The sequence below is a fragment of the Hypanus sabinus genome, chromosome 19 (assembly GCF_030144855.1).
Source record: "Hypanus sabinus isolate sHypSab1 chromosome 19, sHypSab1.hap1, whole genome shotgun sequence".
NCBI lineage: Eukaryota > Metazoa > Chordata > Chondrichthyes > Myliobatiformes > Dasyatidae > Hypanus > Hypanus sabinus.
The window spans coordinates 71,658,848-71,684,178 of NC_082724.1; the positions used below are offsets into that span (position 1 = coordinate 71,658,848).

The window sequence follows — 25,331 nt, forward strand, 5'->3', positions numbered from 1 at the left end:
TGAAGCAAATGAAATAGCCTATGAGAAGCAAGTACCAATTTTGCTGAGTGCATTCAGTTTGAAGGCATACAGTTTGCTTTGAAGTTTGACTGCTCCAACTACACCATTAGATATGATCTTTGCTGATATTATCAAAGTAATGCAGGAACATTTAGAACCAAAACTATTCTTGATTGCAGAACACTGTAGGTTTCATAAGCAGTATCAAAAGGAAGGGGAGTCCATTTAACGGTATGTGGTTGAATTGAAATGATTGTCTAAGCCTTGTCAGGTCGGTAATGATCTTAATGACACAGTAAAGCTATCATTCTGTTTCTAGAATCTTACAAGAAAGCATTCAAAAATGGCTTCTAACTGAAGCACTTCTTACATTTAAAAGAACATTTGAAATCACTGTTTCAATGGAAACCACAGACAGAGACGCAATTGAGTAGCTGTTAAGAATGAAAGTGAGCATGAACAAAATTGTAATGTCTAAATAGAATTCGGTAAGGCTAAACAAATTGTGTTACCATTGTGGCAAGGCTGACATACACAAGACTAATGCAGGTTTAAGGGCAAAACTTGCAGAAAATGGAAATAAATAGGACGTGTGCAAAGCATGTCGGGCAGACAAAAGTAAATAGACTGCACAGGGAAGAGAAAAAAAGCAAAAATCATGTTGCAGTTTCAAAATGAGCTCTAATCTGCATACTGCTGATGAAAAATATAATGAGAGTGACTCAGGACTGTGTAGCCTTGAAACTTATATTGTGAAAATTAACAATAGACAAATATTATGGCTTACCCAGAACTGAATGGCAAATTATTTAAAGTGGAATTGGGTATTGGCTTGGCTGCTTCAGGCAATCCACAAAATATGATTGAATGGCTTTTCAAAAATATCAAGCTGAAGCCGGCAGATATCCAACTGAGAACGTATACCGAAGAAAAAATAACTCCTGTGAGAATGGCATTTGTAACAGTGAAATACACAACCAACAAGCCACATTGAGCTTGTATGTGGTAAAAACAGAAGGACTTGCATTGTGGGGCAATGATTGGCTGAGACAATCACAACTTGATTGGAAATCTATTAACCATTTGCATGCCATATTCCTTGTAATAAAGATATACGAAAGCAACTAAGAAATATACTTAATGACTCCACAGCAGTGTTCAAGGATGGCATTGGAAAACTCAATCATATTGATAAAATTGTGTTAAATGAAAATGCCCCACCCAAGTTTAACAAAGTCCATCTGGTTCCTTATACCATCTGTGATAAAGTAGCCAGTGAGCTAGATCACAGGTCACATGGAAGATGAAGGGATTTTTTCCAAGGCTGATTGAAGCCCATGGCCAACACCAGTGATCCCAGTAGCCAAGAAGAATGGGTCTGTCAGGATCTGTGGTGATTTTAAGGTCACCATCAACCCAGTAATGAAAATAAATGATTTTAATGTGTACTGAAAGTAAGCCTGCCCTGGATTGGGAATATCTTTGTAAAATCCTTTCTGGAGGGAAACACTTCAGCAAAATGGATGTTGTTGAGGCCTACCAGGCCTCAGATGGAGATGGAAGAAGATTCCAAAGTGTTTCTCAACATGAACACTTACAAAGGGCTTTGTTGCTACAATTGACTTACTTTTAGAGTAATACCTGCACCTGCATTCTGGCAGAAAGCTTCAGACCAGGTGCTGCCTGGCTGCCCAGGCTCTCAGTGTTGATATCATCGTTGCTACAGAAGATGACAAAGAACATCTTCAGATCTCAAACAACAACACACACAGAATGCTGGTGGAACACAGCAGGCCAGGCAGCATTGATAGGAAGAAGCACTGTCGACATTTCGGGCCGAGACCCTTTGTCAGGACTAGAAACAGTGTTAAGATAAGAAGATTTTGAGCTCAGACCATGACACAACAAGTCTGAATTCTTTAAACCATGCATCACCTGCTGTGCTCACACAATTAACGCACAAGGTTTACACAAGTGTGCTGAGAAATTTCAAGCAGTGGTGGATGCCCCAAGGCCAAAGGATGTGTCACAGTTGTGGTTCTTTTTAGGATTTGACAATTAATATAACGGGTTCCTGTCAAATCTAGCTATTGTGCTCGGCCCCTTGACCTCATTACTACAGATCAGGAAGAAATAGCATTGGACAAAGCTGTGTAAGATGGTTTTTAAAAAGACAAAGGAAATGGTGACATCAGACACTGTACTCACACGTTATGATCCACATTGTCCAGTGAAGCTTGTCCGTGATGCCTCGCCTTAGGTATAGGTGCAGCCACGTCACATGCTCTGAGTCTCGGGTTTGCAGCTGCAAGACTTTCTCGGAGGCCCAGGTGATAGGACCCTCCTGTGCGACGTGGCTACCGGCCAACCTCGCCCCATCGTCCCGGCAGCCTGGAGGCGGCGAGTTTTCGACTCCATACACGGTTTGGAGCACCCATCTATCAGGACAACCATCCGGCTGGTCTCCAGCAAGCTCGTGTGGCACAGACTTCGCAAGCAGGTCAGTGAATGGGCCAGAACGTGCGCGCAGTGCCAAACAGCCAAGGTGCAGCAGCACACTAAAGCCCCGCCGCAGCAGTTCGAACCCACCCACTGGAGGTTCGACCACATTCATGTGGATATTGTGGGCCCCCTACCAGTGTCCCAAGGAGCGCGGTACTTCCTAACTATGGTAGACTGGTTTACGAGGTGGCCAGAGACGGTCCTGCTCACCGACACATCTGCCGATTCCTGCGCCTGAGCACTGATCGCAACCTGGGTACCGGCCCACATTACCTCCGACAGAGGCGCCCAGTTCACCTCCAGCCTGTGGTCGGCCGTGGCCAGCCTGTTGGGAACGCAGCTACACCACACTACTGCCTACCACCCACAGTCGAACGGACTGGTGGAACACTTCCACCGTCACTTGAAGTCTGCTCTCATGGCCCACCTGAGAGGACCTAACTGGGTGGACGAGCTTCCCTGGGTCCAGCTCGGAATTCGCACAGCGCCAAAAGAGGATGTGCACGCCTCGTCGGCTGAGTTGGTGTACGGCGTGCCCTTGGCCATCCCAGGAGAGTACATACCAGCCTCATGGGGGCAAGAGGAAGAACTCACAGCAGTCCTGGACAGGCTACGCGAAAGGCTCGGCAACCTGGCCCCCGTACCGACTTCACAGAATGGACGGACCCCAACCCATGTACCCAAAGACCTGCAGAACTGTAAGTTTGTGTTTGTACGAAGGGGTGGACACCGAGCACAGCTACAGCGGCCATACGAGGGGCCATTCAAGGTGATCAACAACAATGGGTCCACGTACATTCTGGACATTGGGGGGAAAGAGGAGTTTGTCATGGTGGACCAACTCAAACCAGCCCATGTAGACTTGGCGCAGTTGGTTGAGGTTCAGGCACCGCGGCGCAGAGGCAGACCTCCCAAACAGAGTCCGACCCAGACTGTGGACATTGTGGGGTGTATCGCCAGTTCTGGGGGGGGGGGGCGGTTATGTGGCGACCTACTTTCTGTGTAGGTGAACCGGCTCACAAATAGCCAGTGAGCGGGGGGAGACTTTGATAATGCACCTCTGATGTCATTTCCACCCGGAGAGGGCGAGCGCTAGGGATTTAAATGCCAGCGCCGCGAAGTTTGAATAAACTAGTCTCAAAACAGCTTACCGACTGTGTGTCGTTATTTCAGCGCTGTGTGTAGCACATCGTTACATGCTCCCCAATCCAGGCAACATCCTTATAAATCTCCTCTTCACCCTTTCCACATCCTTCCCGTAGTGAGGTGACCAGAACTGAACACAGTACTCCAAGGGGGTCAGACCAGGGTGCTATATAGCTGTAAAAACCATATAGCTACCGAGTGATATGTGTGCACCTCGCTTCGAGTAAACACCAAGTCAGACCTATACTTTGGACTCTCATGTCTGCCTTTGAATTAGTTTAATATTTTGGAAGTTACAAAACATAACGCGCTTACTTAATAGTATTAGGCCGTGGCATAAAAATGTTTGGAAACCCCTGTCCTAAGGTAAAACAAGGTGGTCTTGGAACAAGAAAGCCTTTATAAACAACAATTTAAATTAAGTCGATAAAACAAGTAAAAAAAATATGAAGAAAAAAAACACATTATAGACTGTCCTTACAATTGTTTTATGCTTTACAAGTTAGATTTATAAAATTTACTGGTCTAAAACAGGCCCATTGGCCTAACTTGTCCATGTTGACCAAGTTGCCTACCTGAGTTAGTCCCATTTTTCTGTGTTTGGCTGATCATCCTCGAAACCTTTCCTATCGATGTGATTTTACCCACCTCTGACAGCCTGTTTCATGTACCACTACATTCTGTCCCTCAAGACCCCTTACAACTGCAACTGATGCCCTCTAGCTTTTGACTCTCCTACCCCAAGCAAAAGAACATTTCCACTGACTCACGCGGCATGACATGCGTTGTTTTCTGGCAGGAGTACAGTACAAAGAAGTAAGATTACTGTAACTTACAGAACTGACTACTGAGTACGAGACACAAAGTGTTCATGGGTTCATGTACTAATCAGAAATCCAAAGGCAAAACAGAAAGAAGAAGCAGTTTTTGAATTGTTGACTGTGAGTCCTCAGCTTCCTGTATTTCCTCCTGGATGCAAATAACAAGAGGAGAGCATGTCCCAGATGGCGAGGGTCCTTAATGGTAGCTGCCGCCTCCTCGAGGAGCTGTCTTGTGAAGATGCTGTCCAAGGTGTGGAAGCTAGTGCCCATGATGGAACTGGCTGAGTTACCTCTTGCTCTGGAGCCTCAATACTAGGCAACCAGTCAGAAGGCTCTGCATTGTCAGAGTCTTTGGTGACGTGATGAGACTTCTCAAACAGTGTCAATGCCTCATGATTTTATGTATCTCTGTAAGGTCATCCTTCAATCTCCAAGGCTCCAGGAAAACATGCCCCAGTCTACCTAGTCTCTCCTGGTAACTCAAGCCCCTCCAGCATTGCCCCGCCAGTTCCAGTTACATCCTCCTGAATCTTTTTTACACCATTTCCAGCTTGACAGCATCCTTCCTACAGCAGGGTAACCAGACTGTAAACATTTCTCCAAGTACTGACACCTTTTACATCTGTAACATGAAAATCCAACACTTGTACAGAATTCCCTGACCAATGAAGGTAGTGCACCAAACATTTCTTTACTACCCTGTGTACCTGTATCGCCACTTTCAGGGAACTATCTACTGGAACCTCTCAGTCACCTCATCACTCTCCAGGGCCTACTATTTACTGGGGAAATCCAGCCCTCATTTAATTACCCAACACCTGTCAGAGTGCTTAGTCTCAAAACTTCCCCTTCCCTTTTCCCTCTGCTTTCTGTAGGAAATACTCTCTATGTAACTTGTCCCTCCCCATTGATCTCCCTGCTGGCATTTATCCCAGTGACCATGACAAGTGCTACACTTGACCCTCACCAACATTCAGCCCAAAGAGTCCTTCCAGGAGAGATGAAACTTCACCTGCAAGTCTATCAGGAATATCTATTGTATCCAGTGCTCCCAGTTTGGCCTCCTCTACAATAACCCAAATTGGGATCCATTTTGTTGACCAGCTTCACCCATCTGCCACAAGAGACAGGATCTCCTGCTGGCCACCCATTTCAATTCAACTTTCCATTCCCATTCTGATATGTCAGTCATGCTAGATCCAAACTCAGGTCGGAAGAGCAACACCTCATGTTCCATTTTGTAGCCTCCAACCTAATGGCATGAACATCCATTTCTCTAACTTCCAGTAACTTCTTGCTCCTCCCCCACCCCCAGCTTTTTATTCTCAGTTCTGTCCCTTCTCTTTCCAATCCAGATGAAAGGTCTCAGGACAAAACAGAAATTGTTTATTCCTCTCCATAGATGCTGTTTAATTTGCTCAGTTCCTCCCAACATTTTAAGTATGTTGTTCTAAATTACCAGCATCAGGAAAATCTTGCGTTTATGATTTTTACAATCAATCTGCATGGTTTATTGGATCACAATGTTTTTCAACAAAACTAAGAAAACGTTTCAGCACAAGGATCAGAGATTGCTCTAGAGTATCTTGTACATGTTTGTTTGATTAACAGGCCCCCAGTGTTTGCCACAGTGCATAGTAACAAGGAGTGCACTCACTTGTACTCCTCAAAAGTCTTTTCTGTCTCTGCTGCCAGCAATATAAACAGTTATAAATGAACCAAGTGGAGTTAAGCTGTGACTGATGGAATGCATTTTCACCTGAGTTACCAAAGTGATATTAAAATAAAGCCTTAATTCGTTAGTGATGCAGAAAGTTAATTTAAATTCTGTTCTGGCCCTCTCTTGGCTGGAGTTGAGCAGACACTACATGCAAATTAATTCAGCAGTTCGATTCTTTCTAATAAGAAGGGAGCGATTCTATAAATGCTTCACAGTGAAAGGCACAAGAAATAATATAACAAAGGATAAAGTGGGGAATATACTGCAAACTATTCCACAACCAGGTTCAGGAACAGCTATTACCCCTCAACTGCCAGGTTCCTGAACCAATGGATAACTTCACTCACCCCCAACACTGAACCGATTCCACAAACTATGGACTCACTTTTAAGGACTTTACATCACATGTTCTCAGTATTATTCATTTACTATTATTTGTTTTTTCCTGTGTTTCCACGGTTTGTCTTCTTTTGCACATTGGTTGTCCGTCATTCTGTAGCTCTTCATAGATTCAATTGTAATTTTTTGTTCTAATGTGAATGCCTGTAAGAAAAGGAATCTCAGGATATTATATGGTGACATTATACGTACTTTGATTATAAAATTACTTTGAACTGTATTATTAAGGAAGTGGTAAAATTTCACTTGAAAAATAATACTAGAACTGGGCAGTTTCAACATAGATTTACAAAAGAGAAATCATGCTTGTCAAGTCTGATTTTTATTCAGGATTATCTCAATCAGAATAAATACAAACCAGTTGATATGATGTATTGACTAAATATTAAGAAAGGGACTGAGAGGGATAATAAATAGGCCGTGATGGAATGGCGGAGCAGACTCTATGGCTGAGAGGCTCCTATGTCTCATGGTCTAAAAAGCCATGTAAACGTTTATTAAGCAAATTAAGAGTTCACAATATTTTGTATAATATATCAATGTAGCCTTCATAATTAAAGGTCAGAACATACAATGACTGGAACATTTTAGAGTGGGAAACTATGACCAGTGGGATGCCTCAGGAATAGGTGCCAGGGCCCCAGCTGCTCACAATCTGTCTCAGTGATTTGGATGCAGAGATCAAATGTAATATATTCAAGTTTGTAGTCAAGTTGCATACAAGACCAGGTAGAAGTGCAAGTTGTAATGATAGACAATGGAGAGTGAATGGACAAGGGCTTAGCAGGTGAACTATAATGTGGAAAGATGTGAGCTCATTCATTTTGGTATGAAGATAGAAAGGTGGGGATTTTCTTAATCAGAATCAGTTTTATTATGACAAATGTCATGAAAGTTGTTGTTTTGTGGCAGCAGTACATGATAATACATAAAAATACTACAAGTTGCAATAAGAAATGTATAAAAATATGCTGTAAGCCTTGCAAAAAGAGAGCAAACCAGCGAGGTAGTGCTCATAGTCCGTCTGAGGGCAGAGGAGAAGCTGTTTCAATGCTGAGTGATTGAGAGGTGTTGGTGTTCAGAAAGACATTAATCACCTTGAATCTCTGAAAGTTGATATGCAGGTATAGAAACCAATTAGAAGGGCACCTGGTACATTAGCCGTTATTGTGAAAGGACCTGAGACTTATAACTTGGAATATTGTCTATGGGTCTGGCTTTCCTTCCTAAGGAAAGCAGTGAAGGATTATCAGATTGACTCCTGAGATGGCATGTTTGTCACACAAGGAAAAATTAAGCCTTGAGTTTAGAAGAGGTTGACATCAATAGTGGCAGAGCCTAGGACCAGAAGCCTCAGCCTCAGAATAGAACAGAGATGAGTGGAAATTTCTTTTCTGTGGAGGCCACGTCATTGGGGATATTTAAAATGGAAATTGATAGGTTCTTGATTAGTAACCATATAACCATATAACAATTACAGCACAGAAACAGGCCATCTCGGCCCTTCTAGTCCATGCCAATGCTTACTCTCACCTAGTCCCACTGGCTCGCACTCAGCCCCTAACCCTCCCTTCCTGTCCATATACTTATGCAATTTTACTTTAAATGACAATACCAAACCTGCCTCTACCACTTCTACTGGAAGCTCATTCCACACAGCTACCACTCTCTGAGTAAAGAAATTCCCCCTCGTGTCACCCTTAAACTTTTGCCCCATAACTCTCAAATCATGTCCTCTTGTTTGAATCTCCCCTACTGTCAATGGAAAAAGCCTATCCACGTCAACTCGATCTATTCCCCTCATAATTTTAAATACCTCTATCAAATCCCCCCTCAACCTTCTACGCTCCAAAGAATAAAGACCTAAATTGTTCAGCCTTTTCCAAAGAATAAAGACCTAACTTGTTCAGCCTTTTCCAAAGAATAAAGACCTAACTTGTTCAGCCTAGTAAGGGCATCAAAGATTATAGGGAGAAGGCAGAAGAATGAAGTTGAGAGGAAAACTAAATGAGCCATAATTGAATGGCAAAGGATACTCAATGGACCAAATGACCTAATTCTGTTCCTATGTCTTATGGTTTTATTATCTAAATGCATGAAATTCTTAAGGGGATTGACTGGGTGGATGCAGAACTGATGAGTTTCCTAAATAGTTCAAAGTAAATTCATTATCGAAGTACATATATGTCACCATATACAACCCTGAGATTCATTTTCTTGCAGGCATTCACAGTATATACAAAAAGGACAGTAGAGTCAATGAAAGACCACACCCACCAGGACAGACAAAACAACCAATGTGCAAAAAGAACAACAAACTGTGCAATTACAAAAATAAAAATAAATAATAGGAAAAATAATAACAATATAACAATACTGAGAACTTGAGATGAAGAGTCCTTAAAGGTGAATCCATAGGTTGTGGGAACAGTTCAGTGATGGGGCAAGTGAAGTTGAGTGAAGTTATCCCCTTTGGTTCAAGAGCCTGATGGTTGAGGGGTGATAACTGTTTCTAGATCTGGCAATGTGAGTCCTGAAGCTCCTGTACCTTCTTCCTGATGGCAGCAGTGAGACAAGAGCTTGACCCGGGAGGTGGAAGTCTATGATGATGGATGCTACATTCATGTGGATGTGCTCAATTGGAGGGCTTTAACAGTGATGGACTGGGCTGCACAAACTACTCTCTGTAGGATTCTCTGTTAAAGGACATTGGTGTTTCTGTACCAGGCTGTGAAGTGGCAAGTCAATATACTCTGCACTACACAGCTATACAAGTTTGTCAGAGTTTTCGATGTCATGCCGAATCTTCGCAAACTCCAAAGGAAGTAGGTCAATAGTTGAGTGCAATGTAGGCAAAAGAAAAAACCTCCTCTTAAACAGAATATCCTTTCAGTTTTCAGTAGCTGTCAAAGAGAAGGCTGAATCCTGGGCTGTACCATCACTTGTCAGCAGATTCATGCCTGAATGTATCTTTATCCTTCCATCAGGATCCTGCCATGTGTTAACTCTAAATCCCTGTGCAAATCTTGCTGAGACCCATTTTTGATTACTCTTTAAATTTCACTCATTAGTTTTCCCTATCCCAGTTTTGTGTTGTTCCCTATCCATAGCCCCACCCCCAAAACCAGCAGACAATATATAGAATAGTAGGTTATTGGGCAAATAAAGATGCACAGAGATTGTGTGCAACGAGCACAGGATTCTACAGATCTCGAGGCAAAATAAAGATAGCTGTAGGGGAGCAGTGACAATGCTGTCAGGGGAACAGTTGAAAGTTTTATGGCAGTCCCTATGCAAATTAACTTTGTAATTGTCATGCAAATAAAGCTGCCAATCACAAATTATCTCCCAGGTGTCATGTGTGGCTTCCCCGTGCACTGAAAACAGACATTGACATCGGTCTCATCCCAGAGTAGATTCAGTAATTCTAGGAACTACGCTCCCAATTATTGTTCCTGAACTTGGCAATCAAGAAGAATTGTCCTTTTGGTGCAACTTGTATGAATATCGTCAAAAATTCTTCATAAATTCAATTTTATTTATAAATTGCATCCTCTAATTAAGGATATTTTTATAAATACTTTCTGATGTGGAAATTTGGAAATAATAGTGAATAAGATCCAGGAAATAGGTCACCAAATTCAAATAGAGTGAAAGGTAAAACTCAGTTCTTGCTAAGCTGTTGTTTGACATGTTGTATGCTAATCCAAAAGGTGCACGGGCTCCATGGTGACTTGGCCATTTGGATAAAGAGTTAGCTTGCCCATGGAAAAAAAAAGCATAGTTATTAATGGGACTTACTGTGTCCTGAGGTCCATGACTAGTAGTGCTCCACAGTGTTCTGCTGTTTGTGACATAAGAAAATGACTTAGCTAGATGGGCTGGTAAGGTCACAGATAATACCAAGATTGGCGGCAATGTGAAGAGTGTAAAAGGATACAGCAGGAAATGGATCACGTACAGGTATGGGCAGAGAAATGCCAGATAAAATTTCTTCCTGCCAAGTGTTAGGTGTTGCAGTTGCATTGTGAGAGATCAAATGTAAAGGACATTACACATTTAATTGCAAGAGCCTTGGGAGTGCTGATACATAAAGGGTTAACTCCCTCAGTGTAGCTCTACAGGTTGATAGCATGATAAAGGAGCTTCATGGCATACTTGCTTTTTTTAATTGAGGTCTTGAGTTCAGGAGAAAGGAAGTTATGTTGCAGCTTTATGAAACTGGTTAGGTTGCCTTTGAAATATTCCATTAATTTCTGGACACAACATACCATTATAGGGAGGATCTAGAGACTTTTGAAAAGCCTCAGAAGTTCACTGCGATTGTGCCTATATTAGAATGAATGTACTATAAATAGTGGTTGAACAAACTTGGGTTGTTTTCTCTGGAGTAACAAGACTGCGGCAAGATCTAATAAAAGTTTATAAGATTTACAAGAGGCATAGATAAAGCAGGCAGCTGGTATCCTTTTCCCAGGGTTAAGATAACTAATATTGTGGAGGTGATTATGATACAGGAATTTTATTTATTTAGAGATGCAACGCAGAATAAGTCCTCTTGGCCCTTCGAACCACATTGCTCAGGAACCCCTGACAATTTAACCCTAACACAATCATGGGATAATTTACTATAACTCAGTACATTTTTGGATTGTGGGAGGAAACTGCTGAACCCAGGGGGAAACCCACACAGTCCACAGGGAGGACATACAACTCCTTACAAATTGAACTTGGTACTCTGATGCCCTAGCTTTAAAGGCATTGTGCTAAGTGCTACACTACTGTGGTACCTTTAGCTGCTTCAGAATATGCAGAGAATGGAGAGATATTGGATAGAGTATAAGCAGAAGAGATTACTTTAATTGGGCATTCAATTACCAATCTAATTGGTTTGGCACAAAACCATCGGCCCAAGGGTCTGTTCCTGTACTCTACACTTCAATGTTCTATGTTGGTAACTGAGAGAGAGAACATTCTAACTGCCTGCTGATGTTCAGCTGTGTAAACGAAGGTGGAGTTATGAATATTTATACTTCAAAAATTAGAGCTTTATTTATTAACTTGCAATTAAATTTCCCAGTGGGTAACATTGATCTCTTGCTTTACCCCATGCGGCTGCATTGTCCATTTGATTGATACATCGTACTGCATTTTAAGGCTCTGTAATTGATTTGGTTTGATTCAGTCCTTTGTAAATTTTCTCCCCCATAGTCAGGATGACTGGCCTTTTTCCAAATTGTACTGCCGTTTGGTTTGTACTTACTTAATATTTAATTTACTGTTGGATGGGTCTATTGGCCTGAATTCCTATGGACCCTTTACCAAGTTAAAATATACTTTATCCAAGTAAACACAGCAACCAGCATTTCCATTTGATGTTTTGCTGGTCTAAGCTGGCAGGCATCCAGAAATAGGACTCTGATTCATTCTGGCAAGATTCCACCTAAATTTGGACTCATTCCATTTTGTGCTATCATTACCAGTAACTAGAAGATCATTTTGGATCTTTATTTGAATACTAGTGGCAAATTTAATCTGCAGCAATGAGAATAACTAGGGTATATATGTAGCAGCATTTTTGAAAACCTGTTCATATTGTAACAAGCAAAGTGAAAACAGGAGATGTTGGAAATACTCAGTAACACAGGCTAAAACACTTGAAAATTTCTACAGGTGTACCGTGGAGAGCATCCTGACAGGCTGCTTCACTGTCTGGTATTGGGGGCGGTGGGGGGGGGGTGTTGGTTACTGCACACGATCGAAAGAAGCCACAGAAATTTGTAAAGTTAGTCAGTTCCATCTTAGGTACAAGCTTCTATAGTACCCAAGATATCTTCAAGGAGCAGTGTCTCAGAAATGTGGCATGCATTATTGTAGCCCCATCATCCAAGATATGCCCTCTTCTCATTGCTGCTGTCTGGAAGGAGGTACAGAAGTCCAAAGGCACACACTCAGTGATTCAGTAACAGCTTCTTCCCCTCTGCCATCCGATTCCTAAATGAACATTGAACCCATGAACACCACCTCACTTCTTTAAAATTTCTGTTTTGTACTATTTAGCATACATATGTATTCTTCCTGTAATTGATTTACTTATGTATTTTTCTATGTGATCATGTACTGCATTTTATTGACGCGGCTAAGTTAAGAAATTTCACAACACATATGGTGATTCTGATTCTGCAACTGTGGAAAGTGTAAATGGAGATTGTGTTTCAGGCTGAAGATCCTTTGCTGGAACTGAAACTTATTCATCTGCACAGAGGCTGGAGGAGGGGTTAGATAGAGGGTTGAGGGTAGCTTGACAGTTTTAACTTTTAGCAAGTAATATCTCTTCTCTAAGCCACCTACTGCCACAAATATCAAACAGAGGTTTGCACAATGATCTTATTAGTTTCAGTTAGGTTTTTGAGAAATGCTTGATTTACGGTTTGTACAACACAGTTGAACCAAGTTTCTGCTTTGCAGATCTGTGCATTACCTAATGAGAAAGAAACAAGCCCTGATTCATTAGACGTTGCAGTAAATCTTTGCTTGAATGACTGCATGGTATAAACTGAAAGCAATTAAAGAGACGATGCAGTGATTGATTAATCAATTATAGCTGTTTATTATACCTCTGAGATTTTTGTTCTGGGTTAAGAACATGTATAATCTTTGGTACTTTGGACTAAAACCCATTGGTCTATGTTTTCTCTGAAGAGAAAATCCATTAGCTTCTGGATCCTAATCGTTCTTTCAAGGTTTCAGAAAACCAAAGATAAGGACGTCTTTACTTCACAGTTGAGATATAAAGAAGAGGTTATGAGTTTCACTGTACTTGCAATTTTGCAATATCTTCTGCCTCACAACCACCTTTTTCTGCTATAAAATGCCTTAATTCTCAAACATATTGTAATTTCCAATCACATTAACCTGAAATACCAGCAAGAATACCAATTGTTTCCACATAGTACTCTCAATGCAATTTCACTGGAGACCATGGATAGAGTTTTCCCTGTGAAAAAAAATGACCTTCACATTCACAAAAATATCTTCACATTGTTCCCTACATATCATCAATAAATGCAGATATTTCATTTGATGAATTTGAAGTTTATATAAGGATGCCTATTTAATCCATGAAATTCTAGAAATGCTGTCCTAATGCAGCTTTTAGAATCCACAGTCCCCTTGGGCAGTCTTTAAAATGAACCTCTCAATAGCAGTGTAGATCCATTGGTTCAGCACAATTTCTTCATCAGAGTTGGCCATATCTGGAGACTGGGTCACTTTTTTGACTGGTTGCTTAAGTCCTAAATCCACTTACTTAGAAATCAATACTGTGAGTTGACTTTTCCACAAATTCTGAAGACATTTAACATAAGAACATAAGAGATAGGAGCAGGAGTAGGCCAATCGGCCCCTCAAGCCTGCTCTGCCATTCAATAAGATCATGGCTGATCCAATCTTAACTCTAGTTATCACTGAATCCCACAAGGCAACAGTGCCAACCAACAGGGCACCATGCCGCCCATTTTATTTTATTATTCATCCCGCCCAAACCCTTGTGATCATCCGGGGGGAAAAAAAAACGATTTGCCAATTGAGGAGATGAAATCTGGAAAATTCCTCTCCGACCCATCCAGGCTATCGAAAACTAGCCCAGAAGATCACATGGCTGATCTAAACCTAGCCTCTTGTCCACTTACCTGCTCGCTCACCGTATCCCCTAATGCCATTTTTATCCAGGAAAATGTCTGAATATGTTTGAAGCATCTTGCCAGTGAATGAACCATTGCAGCTCAGTTGAGAACTGGAGGGTGAAACTGTTCATAGATGTAATGGGCCAAATCACCTCCTCCTGTACTCTAGAGATACTATCATTTGTACTGGTAACTAACAACAGTGCTTTGTACATTGAGTGGCTGATGCACCATCAATAACTCTGGGAGACATGAGGCGAGATATAGGCTTTTATTGGCTGGAAGAAAGAACAAGCAGCAATTGACCACCACTCTACATCCTGGAGATCGAGGCCGGGGCTGTGTCTCCAATCGCCTTTATACCGGGGTCCATGGAAGGAGGCACAGTCTGTGGGAGGAGCCACAGGAGCAGTCAGCAGGGGGGGGGGGGGGTGTGACAAGACAGGTATATGTAGTTCACCACGGTTGCAAGACACTGAAATTCATAGTCCCGACAGAAGATCTTAGAATTGGTTAAAATCTTTTTAAATTATATAATGATTGCATAATGATTATCTTCTTTTGCCTGTAACTTCACTGGTGGGCAGACAGTGCCTCGTAGACTGCAGCTTACAGGGACATTGGGTGCAGTGATATGGGACCCAAGTTCACAAGTGTGCATCATAGTCGAGCGGTATAAAACTAGGCACTTACCTGGAGTTAAACTGAGGGATGTTTTGGAGGCAGTAGAGTCACCTGAGGCATTAGAGCTGGTGACAGCCAATGCCATGTGTGGGGTGGGGTTGTGAGATCACTTTCACATTAGCTTCGCCTGGTGCAAAAGAATTGATCATACCAGTTCTAGTTCTGAAAGGTTGACCCTTGCCCCACCCATCATTGGATTCAAACTGACTGAACAGATTATAATGGAGAATGATGAGAGAAGTCTGAAAGACAGAGAAGGAGAACCTTTATATGAAACTGTAGGAGCTGCATTCCTTAGCCTTAAGAGAAGCAAAATCAAGGCATTGATCAGTCTGATTTGCATTGAGAGTCCCTGTGAGTATCGAGTAAAGGCAACCAGGGAGAGAGTTAATGTACCCGAACATACAGCAGCACAAGTTCAATGCTATGCACAGTCTCCATTTGTGAGGGAAGACAAAATAATGTTCTTTGAACCAGAAATGAGCAGAAGGCCTTGAACTGTGTGAAACATTTGTACCACTCCAGAGAGGGCCACGTCCATACATTGACGTGCACAACAGAACAGTCCATGACGTCCTGCTTACTGAGAAGGCAGTACTCAGCACGTTGCAACCAGTTAAGCTTGAGTTCCCTGTCACTGTGTGAGAAGGTGCTGTATCCAACCTTGCTATTTGACATCAAATAAAGAATGATATGGATGAGCTTGACTCTGATTTATGGGATCCCCCAGTCAATGTGAGCCACCTAGCAGCAGATCATGAAGCAGAATCTATGAGAAGAAAGTCACGCTTTTTCAAAATCAGACAGTGATGTTGGATATACCAAAGTTTTGCAGCTGAGCATCTCTTTCAAAGATGATGAACCAGTTGCCCACTCTTATATCCCAGTTCTAAAACCCCTCTACAACAAAGTGAAGGATTGCTTGCATAACTTACTCATCCAAAGGTGGATCAAGAAATCTAACCCTCACCTTACGCCTCACCAATTGTGTGCCTCAGAAAGAAAGATGGACTATAGGGACTCTCTATTGACTATAGGGACCTGAATAGGAAAACTATTCCTGAATGGCAGCCCTTCCCACAAGTGCAAGAATTTAGGAGCAGCTTCTTTTATTATTTATAGATGTGGGCGTCACCAGCTAAGCTAGCATCTATTGTCCATCCCTAGTTGCCCTTGAGAAGGTGGTGATGCCTTTTTGAACCGCTGGAGTTCTTGAGGTGTAGGTACACTCACAGTGCTGTTAGGGAGGGAATTCTATGATTTAGCACTGAAAGAAAAGAGGCCAAACACAGTGGAAGAACTGAGAAAGATTACGGGTCTATTAAGCTACTATCAACAGTACATTAAAGATTGCTCTCAAAATCCCGACCACCTCTATGACCTGTTAAAACACAGGGATGACAGTGACCAAAATCAGCTCGGTCGGGGTAGCATTACAAAGGCAGACAGGGAGAGGAGCTTTGTGTCCTCTTGCAAACCAATCACTTAGATAGAGACGCCTTCACTGGGATTCCCAGACTGTGAACAACTATCCATTCTCCACAGTGATGCCTCCAGTCAGGGGTTGTATTAAAAGCAAGATGGCAAATTGAGAGTAATAGCCCATAGTTCAAGCATTGACGGATGTAGAAAAAACGACTACCACCCACATCACAGGAAATTGGAATTCCTTGTCTTGAAACATAGAAACACAGAAATCTAAAGCACATTACAGTCCCTTCAGCCCACAATGTTGTTTGTGCCAACCATGTAACCTACTCTAGAAACTGCCTAGAATTTCCCTAGAAGTGGACAATTACTGGAAAATTTAGGGATTACCTGTACTATGTCCTGACATTCACAGTTTACTGTGACAACAACCCCCTCATGTACGTTCTGTTTGCAGCAAAGTTGAATATAACTGGATATAGATGAGTTGCCGATTTCATCTTCACTGTCTGTTATTGCCCAGGAAAAGAAAATGATGATGCTGACGCTTTGTTCTGGATGCTGGTAGCCATGGAAACAACTGTTGAGTGCACGAAAGAAATCTCATCTGATTCAGTGGGAGTCACAGTCCAGGCCACTGAAGTGCAGACTTACCCTGTCCGTGGCAGTATTTGTAAAGTTAGATGCAATAAACATTGACTTGGTGGACATGTCATTTTCACCACTGTCCAGGAAAGAGATCTGGCAGGACAGGAAGAGGATGGAGACAACAAAACAATAATTGACTTTGTACGCTCAGGTTCAACGCCTACTTTTCAACAAATACAGACATTAAGCAAGTGAGCCAGGTGACTTCTGTGAGAGTAGGTTAAATTTAATGTGAATATCATTTTATGTAGAGTAAAAAGGGATATTACATTAAAAAACATGCAAGTGTGTTTAGTTGAAAATTCTGAGAATCTGCAAGATATTCTCTTATAGTATTGCGCACTGAATCTGCCTTTGACTTGTAAAGGCTTGCATTCAATCTTCAGCACACAATTGATTGCTTACGCCTAATGGAATGCTTGGGAAGGGGCAGTATATGCAGTACACTCACTCACTATAAAATGACCGATGCATGAACATTACAGAGTTTATTTGTCACGTGGTATTACACAGACACCTGGCACAGAGAGTAGACTGCCTTCAATCAGTACTTTCAATGATTTCATCCTCCAAAACTTCATTTTTACCGTAACATTCAAGATGATGGTCAATACCCTGAAATACTTCATAATTCTTAACTCGCTGAAGTAACAAAATCATTTCATGTGCAATTCCCAGCCATTTCTGGCATTTGTGGGCCTGAGCAAAACAATTTAAATTGTCTTACTGTTTATTTCTTGACAACTATCTGTGAGAAAAATCACTGCTTTTTGAACACAAACACATGAAACTGACGCTATTTAAAAACTGTTTGTTCTAAACATGGTGTAGTGTCTAACAGCCACATGATTTGCGAGCAACTGACGCTAGTTGGAAAATGTTTAAGAACAGAATTCTGTCCCAATAAATTGGTGTGGTGCCACAATTAAACAAGGGAAATCCCGGCTATTTTGATTAGTTTTTGTTATTTAAGACTTGTCCCAAATAAATGGCTCCCCCAACTAACTGATGGTCTAATTAACCAGAATCTTCTGTACTATAATTTATACTACAATTTATGTATTACTCTGTACTGCTGCCACAAAACAACTCATTTCACTATATTTGTCAGTGATAACAGATCCAATTCTGATTCCTTGTTCAAGTAATAACGTGCATTTCTCTTATAACAGCAATGTTTATAATAAAAATTTTGCCTTAGTTTTACTAAGTAATGTTCCAAGCATCGTATGATTCATAATCTTGACATTTCTAATTGCTTGTTCTGAATATCTTAATAAGAGTCAAATGAAGTAATTGGCTGAACAATTATACTGCATTTATAATGGGACATCAGAGTATCAAATAGATTTAGGATTGTGAATTTTATTTTGTTTTACAAACTACCTATGTGATTCTTAACTGAAAATCTATGAGGAAATTTTAAATTTAAATCAACAATTCACAGATAAAATTGGTTTGGAGAAATTACTTATAATGTGCAAGTTCCAATAAAATGGTTTAATATAGCTGAGGATGCAGTGTTTTCATACCATTATCAGTCTTTTCAATTCTGTTTTCAATGCATGATCATATATCCTTTCTGTCTCTTTATTGTGGTCAAATGATAGATAAGCAGATAGATAGATAGATACTTCATTGATCCCAAAGGAAATTACAGTATCACAATAGCATTACAGATACACAGATATGCTGAAATTTGAAGAGAGGTCAGAATTTTTTTTTTAAAAAGTTATAACAAACAGTTTAACAGGAGGGGTCATAACTTCTCCGGCTATAGGTTGACTCATTATAGAGCCTAGTGGCCAAGGGTAAGAATGACCTCATATAGAGCTCTTTGGAGCAGCGTAGTTGCCTCAGTCTATTACTAAAAGTGCTTCTCTATTCAGTCAAGGTGCAGTGTGTGAGAAACATTGTCCGGAATTGCCAGGATTTTCTGTGGTGCCCTTTGTTCTACTGCAGCCTCCAGTGTGTGCAGTTTGACTCCTACAACAGAGCCAGTTTATTGAGCCTGTTGGCATCACCCGTGTTGATGTCATTGCCCCAGTACACCACCACATAGAAGATTGTACTAGCGACAGCACAATGGTAGAACACATGAAGGAGAGACCTGTATACTTCAAAGGACCTCAATCTCCTCAGGAACTTGAGATGACTCTGGCCCTTCTTGTACACAGACTCTGTGTTGTTGCTCCGCTCAAGTCTGACATTCAGGTGCACCCCCAGGTATTTGTAGGTCCTTACCACATCCACTCTCACCATCAATGGTAACAGGGAGCAGTGCAGGCTTAGTCTTCCTAAAGTCCATCACCATCTCCTTTGTCTTACTGATGTTGAGCTGCAGATGATTCAGCTTGCACCACTTGACAAAGTCCTCCAGCAGGGCCCTGTATTCATCCTCCCATCCTCCCTCTTACAGCCAACTATTGCACAGTGTATTGATAGGAGTTAGTGCAGTAAAGATGCTGTCTCACAGCTTCAGTGGCCATGTTCTATCCTGACCATTGATGCTGGCTGTGTGGAATCGGGACGAGAGGAGACATTGGGACTAGCTTAGAAGCTGCTGTGGTCAGCATGGACTTGTTAGGCTGAAGTACTGTATCGCTCTATTGCTCTATGACTAATTTCCAAGTTTTCCCTCTGACTAGTTTCCTCAGGGTGCTCCTGTTTCCTCCAACCTGCCAGGTAGACAGGTTTATGAGTCTTGGGGAGTGCTGATGGGAACATGCAGAGAATGAAAAATGGGATTAGTGTAAGTAGAGACCTGCTAGTTGGTGAGGACAGTGTGCAGAAGAGCTTGTTTCAATGCTAGTTTATCTAAATTTAACACATCAGTTATAATTTTATCTTACAAGAACACTTAAGTGATTTTCACTCTAACTTTTTCCCCCCGTCTCCTGCCATATTTTATTACTCTTCACCTTGTTCTCTACCAGGTATGACAGCAGTGATTTCAAAAGCCTCTTGGTCACTTCACTGCACACTGTACAGTGGGGACGTAGCAGTTCGTGTAACGCTATCACAATGCCAGGAGTAAGACTGTGGTTCAATTCCCACTGCTGTCTGGAAGGAGTCTACATTCTCCCCATGACTGTGTGTGTTTCCTCCTGGTGCTCTGATTTCCAAAGACGCCTGAGTTAGGGTTAGGAATCGTGGGCATGTTATGTTGGTGCGGGAAGCAGGTTGACACTTGCACAGTACAGCCCTCGCTGATTAGATTTGACTCAAACGATGCAATCACTGTATGTCTGGATATAAATATGACTAAAAAGCTAATTTTTAAAGAAGTCTGCTTCCGTCCACATTCTCCCAGGCAAATAAAAATAGGCAATAAATAATATCCGTGACAAAAACATACTGTAATTAAATGGCTTCAGTGAAGTTTATTTGTCATTGCCAGCCATTTTTTGGATAAAAACCAGAACCTTCTGTTAGTTATAAGCACAAGAGATGCTACAGATGCTGGAAATCCAGAGCAACACACACAAAACGCTTTGGACTCAGCAGCTCAGGCAGCATCTGTGGAAATGAATAAACAGTCGAAGTTTCTGACTGAGGCCTTCATCGGGACTGTAAAGCAAGGGGAAGGTGCCAGAGTAAGACTGTGGGGAGGGTGAGGAGGACAAGTCAGAAGGTGAGAGATGAAGCCAAGTGAATGGGGGGGGGTGATAGGTGGAAAAGGCAAAGGACTGGGGAAGAAGGAATCTGATAGGAGAAGAGACTGGAGAAGAGTGTGGACTATGGAAGAAATTTAAGGAGGTGGAACACCACGAGGAGATGATAAGTGAAGAGAGAGAAGAGGTTGAGGGAGCAAAGTTGGAATTTAAAAGGGAAGGGGGAATGGGAAGGGGAAAATTACCAGAGATTGGGGAAATCAATGTTCGTGCCATCAAGTTGGAAGCTGCCCAGATGGTTTGCTCCTTATATTCCTCATATGAGAGTAGTTTCATCATAGCCATAGAGAGGGCCATGGACTGGCATGGTGGAGTGGGAATAGGGATTGGAATAAAATGGGTTGGACACAGGGAAATCCTGCATTTTGCAGATGGAGTGAAGGTGATCTGCCAGTTCTCACTGGGTCTCACCAACGCAGGGGAGGCCGCATCATGAATACCAAACCCAGTAGCTGAGCCTAGCAGATTCGCAGGTGAAGCATAGTCTCATCTGGAAGGATTGTCTGGCGCCTTGAATGAAGGTGAGGGAGAAAGAGAATGAGCAGTTGTAGCAACACTCACAAAATACTGGAGGAACTTAGCAGGCCAGGCAGCATCTAGGAAAAGAGTAAAGTCAATGCTTTGGGCCGAAACCCTTCGGCAGGGCTGGAGAAAAAAAACTGAGGAGTAGATTTAAAAGGGGAGGGGAGAGCCAAACACAGATGAAAGGTGAAATCTGAAGGGGGAGGGATGAAGTAAAGAGCTGGGAAGTTGATTGGTGAAGGCCGTGGAAGAAAGAAAAGGGGGATGGAGCAGCTTTTCCTTCTTGCAGGAATAGGTGTCAGGAGCAAGATTATTAGGGAGAGACAAAATGGACAAGGAAATCACAGAGGGTATAACCCCTTTGGAAAATGGAGAATAAGAGGGGAGGTGAAGATGTATTTGGTGGTAGGGTCTCATTGAAGATGGCAGAAGTTGCAGAGAATGATGTGCTGGATATGGAGGCTCATGGGGTGGTAAGCGATGAAGAATTAATTGTGTAAATGCACAAATAAAAGCACATTAGAAGAAGTGTTATATTAAAGATGAGAGCTAAGGAGGAAGTTGACTACCTTTTATGCCATTCTTTTGGACTTTGCCTCAGATAATTTCCAGACGTTCAGCTCTACAAACTAGCATTGCAAGTGAATACCATGCCACTGACCGTATATCTGCACTGGATAACTGTACCTCAGACAATGAACAGAAACCCTTATCACTGCATTTCAGATTGAATAAATCACATGCTCTCACAGGATCTTATGGACTTTGGAACAAAAACTATCAAGCTGCAGCTTAAGCTATGAAATACCATGTGTTTATTAAGCAGAAGATAGATAAGCGAATAGTTGCAGCCCTTAAAGCAGAATTACCAATGTGGCGGATTTCCAGAATATAGTATTATGTAGCTGGTCTTGCCCTTTGTTTTAATACTCAAAGTAAAATGGGAAAGTATGAAATACATGTGAAGAAAGTTTTAAAGTATGCAGTCCTTGTTCTTATGCAGAAATTGTAGCAGCATTGGTAGTACTGTAATACTCTCAATCTGATTTTGGTTAAGGGACAGATTCTATTGAAGGTGATGATCCCCATCATCCAGGTCATACTCTCTTCTCGCCACTGTCATCAGGAAGGAGGTACAGGAGCTTTAGTTCCCACATCAACAGGTTCAGGAACAGTTACTACCTTTCAATCATCAGGCTCCTGAACCAGAGTGGATAACTTCACTCACCTCATCACTGAACTGATTCCACAACCTAAGGATTCACTTCTATTTTTCTTTTGTATTTGCACAGTTTGTCTTCTCTTGCAGGTTGGTTATTTGTCAGTCATTGTGTGTGGTTTTCATTGATACTACTGTATTTCTTTGTCTGCTGTGATTCCCCATATAAAAGTGAATCTCAGGACAATATATGGCGACATTTAAATACTTTGATGCTTGCATTTACTTTGAACCTTGAATAGGGTTAACTTCCCATGCTATTCTGAATAGGGTTAACTTCCCATGCTATTCTGAATATGGTTAACGTCCCATGCTATTCTGAATAGGGTTAACGTCCCATGCTATTCTGAATAGGGTTAACTTCCCATGCTATTCTGAATAGGGTTAATGTCCCATGCTATTCTGAATAGGGTTAACTTCCCATGCTATTCTGAATAGGGTTAACTTCCCATGCTATTCTGAATAGGGTTAACGTCCCATGCTATTCTGAATAGGGTTAACGTCCCATGCTATTCTGAATAGGGTTAACGTCCCATGCTATTCTGAATAGGGTTAACGTCCCATGCTATTCTGAATAGGGTTAACTTCCCATGCTATTCTGAATAGGGTTAACTTCCCATGCTATTCTGAATAGGGTTAACGTCCCATGCTATTCTGAATAGGGTTAACTTCCCATGCTATTCTGAATAGGGTTAACGTCCCATGCTATTCTGAATAGGGTTAACTTCCCATGCTATTCTGAATAGGATTAACTTCCCATGCTATTCTGAATAGGGTTAACGTCCCATGCTATTCTGAATAGGGTTAACTTCCCATGCTATTCTGAATAGGGTTAACGTCCCATGCTATTCTGAAGAGGGTTAACTTCCCATGCTATTCTGAATAGGGTTAACGTCCCATGCTATTCTGAATAGGGTTAACTTCCCATGCTATTCTGAATAGGATTAACTTCCCATGCTATTCTGAATAGGGTTAACGTCCCATGCTATTCTGAATAGGGTTAACGTCCCATGCTATTCTGAATAGGGTTAACTTCCCATGCTATTCTGTGAAGGGTTAACTTCCCATGCTATTCTGAATAGGGTTAACTTCCCATGCTATTCTGAATAGGGTTAACGTCCCATGCTATTCTGAATAGGGTTAACGTCCCATGCTATTCTGAATAGGGTTAACGTCCCATGCTATTCTGAATAGGGTTAACTTCCCATGCTATTCTGAATAGGGTTAACGTCCCATGCTATTCTGAATAGGGTTAACTTCCCATGCTATTCTGAATAGGGTTAACTTCCCATGCTATTCTGAATAGGGTTAACGTCCCATGCTATTCTGAATAGGGTTAACGTCCCATGCTATTCTGAATAGGGTTAACGTCCCATGCTGTTCTGAATAGGGTTAACTTCCCATGCTATTCTGAATAGGGTTAACTTCCCATGCTATTCTGAATAGGGTTAACTTCCCATGCTATTCTGAATAGGGTTAACGTCCCATGCTATTCTGAATAGGGTTAACTTCCCATGCTATTCTGAATAGGGTTAACTTCCCATGCTATTCTGAATAGGGTTAACTTCCCATGCTATTCTGAATAGGGTTAACGTCCCATGCTACTCTGAATAGGGTTAACTTCCCATGCTATTCTGAATAGGGTTAACTTCCCATGCTATTCTGAATAGGGTTAACTTCCCATGCTATTCTGAATAGGGTTAACGTCCCATGCTATTCTGAATAGGGTTAACTTCCCATGCTATTCTGAATAGGGTTAACTTCCCATGCTATTCTGAATAGGGTTAACGTCCCATGCTATTCTGAATAGGGTTAACGTCCCATGCTATTCTGAATAGGGTTAACATCCCATGCTATTCTGTGAAGGGTTAACTTCCCATGCTATTCTGAATAGGGTTAACTTCCCATGCTATTCTGAATAGGGTTAACTTCCCATGCTATTCTGAATAGGGTTAACGTCCCATGCTATTCTGAATAGGGTTAACGTCCCATGCTATTCTGTGAAGGGTTAACTTCCCATGCTATTCTGAATAGGGTTAACGTCCCATGCTATTCTGAATAGGGTTAACGTCCCATGCTATTCTGAATAGGGTTAACGTCCCATGCTATTCTGAATAGGGTTAACTTCCCATGCTATTCAAAATAGGGTTAACGTCCCATGCTATTCTGAATAGGGTTAACGTCCCATGCTATTCTGAATAGGGTTAACTTCCCATGCTATTCTGAATAGGGTTAACTTCCCATGCTATTCTGAATAGGGTTAACGTCCCATGCTATTCTGAATAGGGTTAACTTCCCATGCTATTCTGAATAGGGTTAACTTCCCATGCTATTCTGAATAGGGTTAACTTCCCATGCTATTCTGAATAGGGTTAACTTCCCATGCTATTCTGTGAAGGGTTAACTTCCCATGCTATTCTGAATAGGGTTAACTTCCCATGCTATTCTGAATAGGGTTAACGTCCCATGCTATTCTGAATAGGGTTAACGTCCCATGCTATTCTGAATAGGGTTAACGTCCCATGCTATTCTGAATAGGGTTAACTTCCCATGCTATTCTGAATAGGGTTAACGTCCCATGCTATTCTGAATAGGGTTAACTTCCCATGCTATTCTGAATAGGGTTAACTTCCCATGCTATTCTGAATAGGGTTAACGTCCCATGCTATTCTGAATAGGGTTAACGTCCCATGCTATTCTGAATAGGGTTAACGTCCCATGCTGTTCTGAATAGGGTTAACTTCCCATGCTATTCTGAATAGGGTTAACTTCCCATGCTATTCTGAATAGGGTTAACTTCCCATGCTATTCTGAATAGGGTTAACGTCCCATGCTATTCTGAATAGGGTTAACTTCCCATGCTATTCTGAATAGGGTTAACTT

The 25,331-nt window shown here is 41.7% G+C and overlaps 1 protein-coding gene across 4 annotated transcripts in view; it reads left to right on the forward strand.

The window, feature by feature from the left end:
• LOC132378043 (kelch domain-containing protein 8B-like) overlaps nucleotides 1-25,331 on the forward strand; it is a 179,215-nt gene that overhangs the window by 46,031 nt on the left and 107,853 nt on the right. Inside the window, exon 4 of one of the 4 annotated variants that reach the window (XM_059944689.1) lies at nucleotides 16,909-18,455. The exons of the other annotated variants lie outside the window; for them this stretch is intronic. Coding sequence (XP_059800672.1) covers nucleotides 16,909-17,084 — 176 coding nt within the window. The 3' untranslated portion in view covers nucleotides 17,085-18,455. Of the gene's footprint in view, nucleotides 1-16,908; nucleotides 18,456-25,331 lie in introns of those variants that run through there. 4 annotated transcript variants of the gene reach the window in all.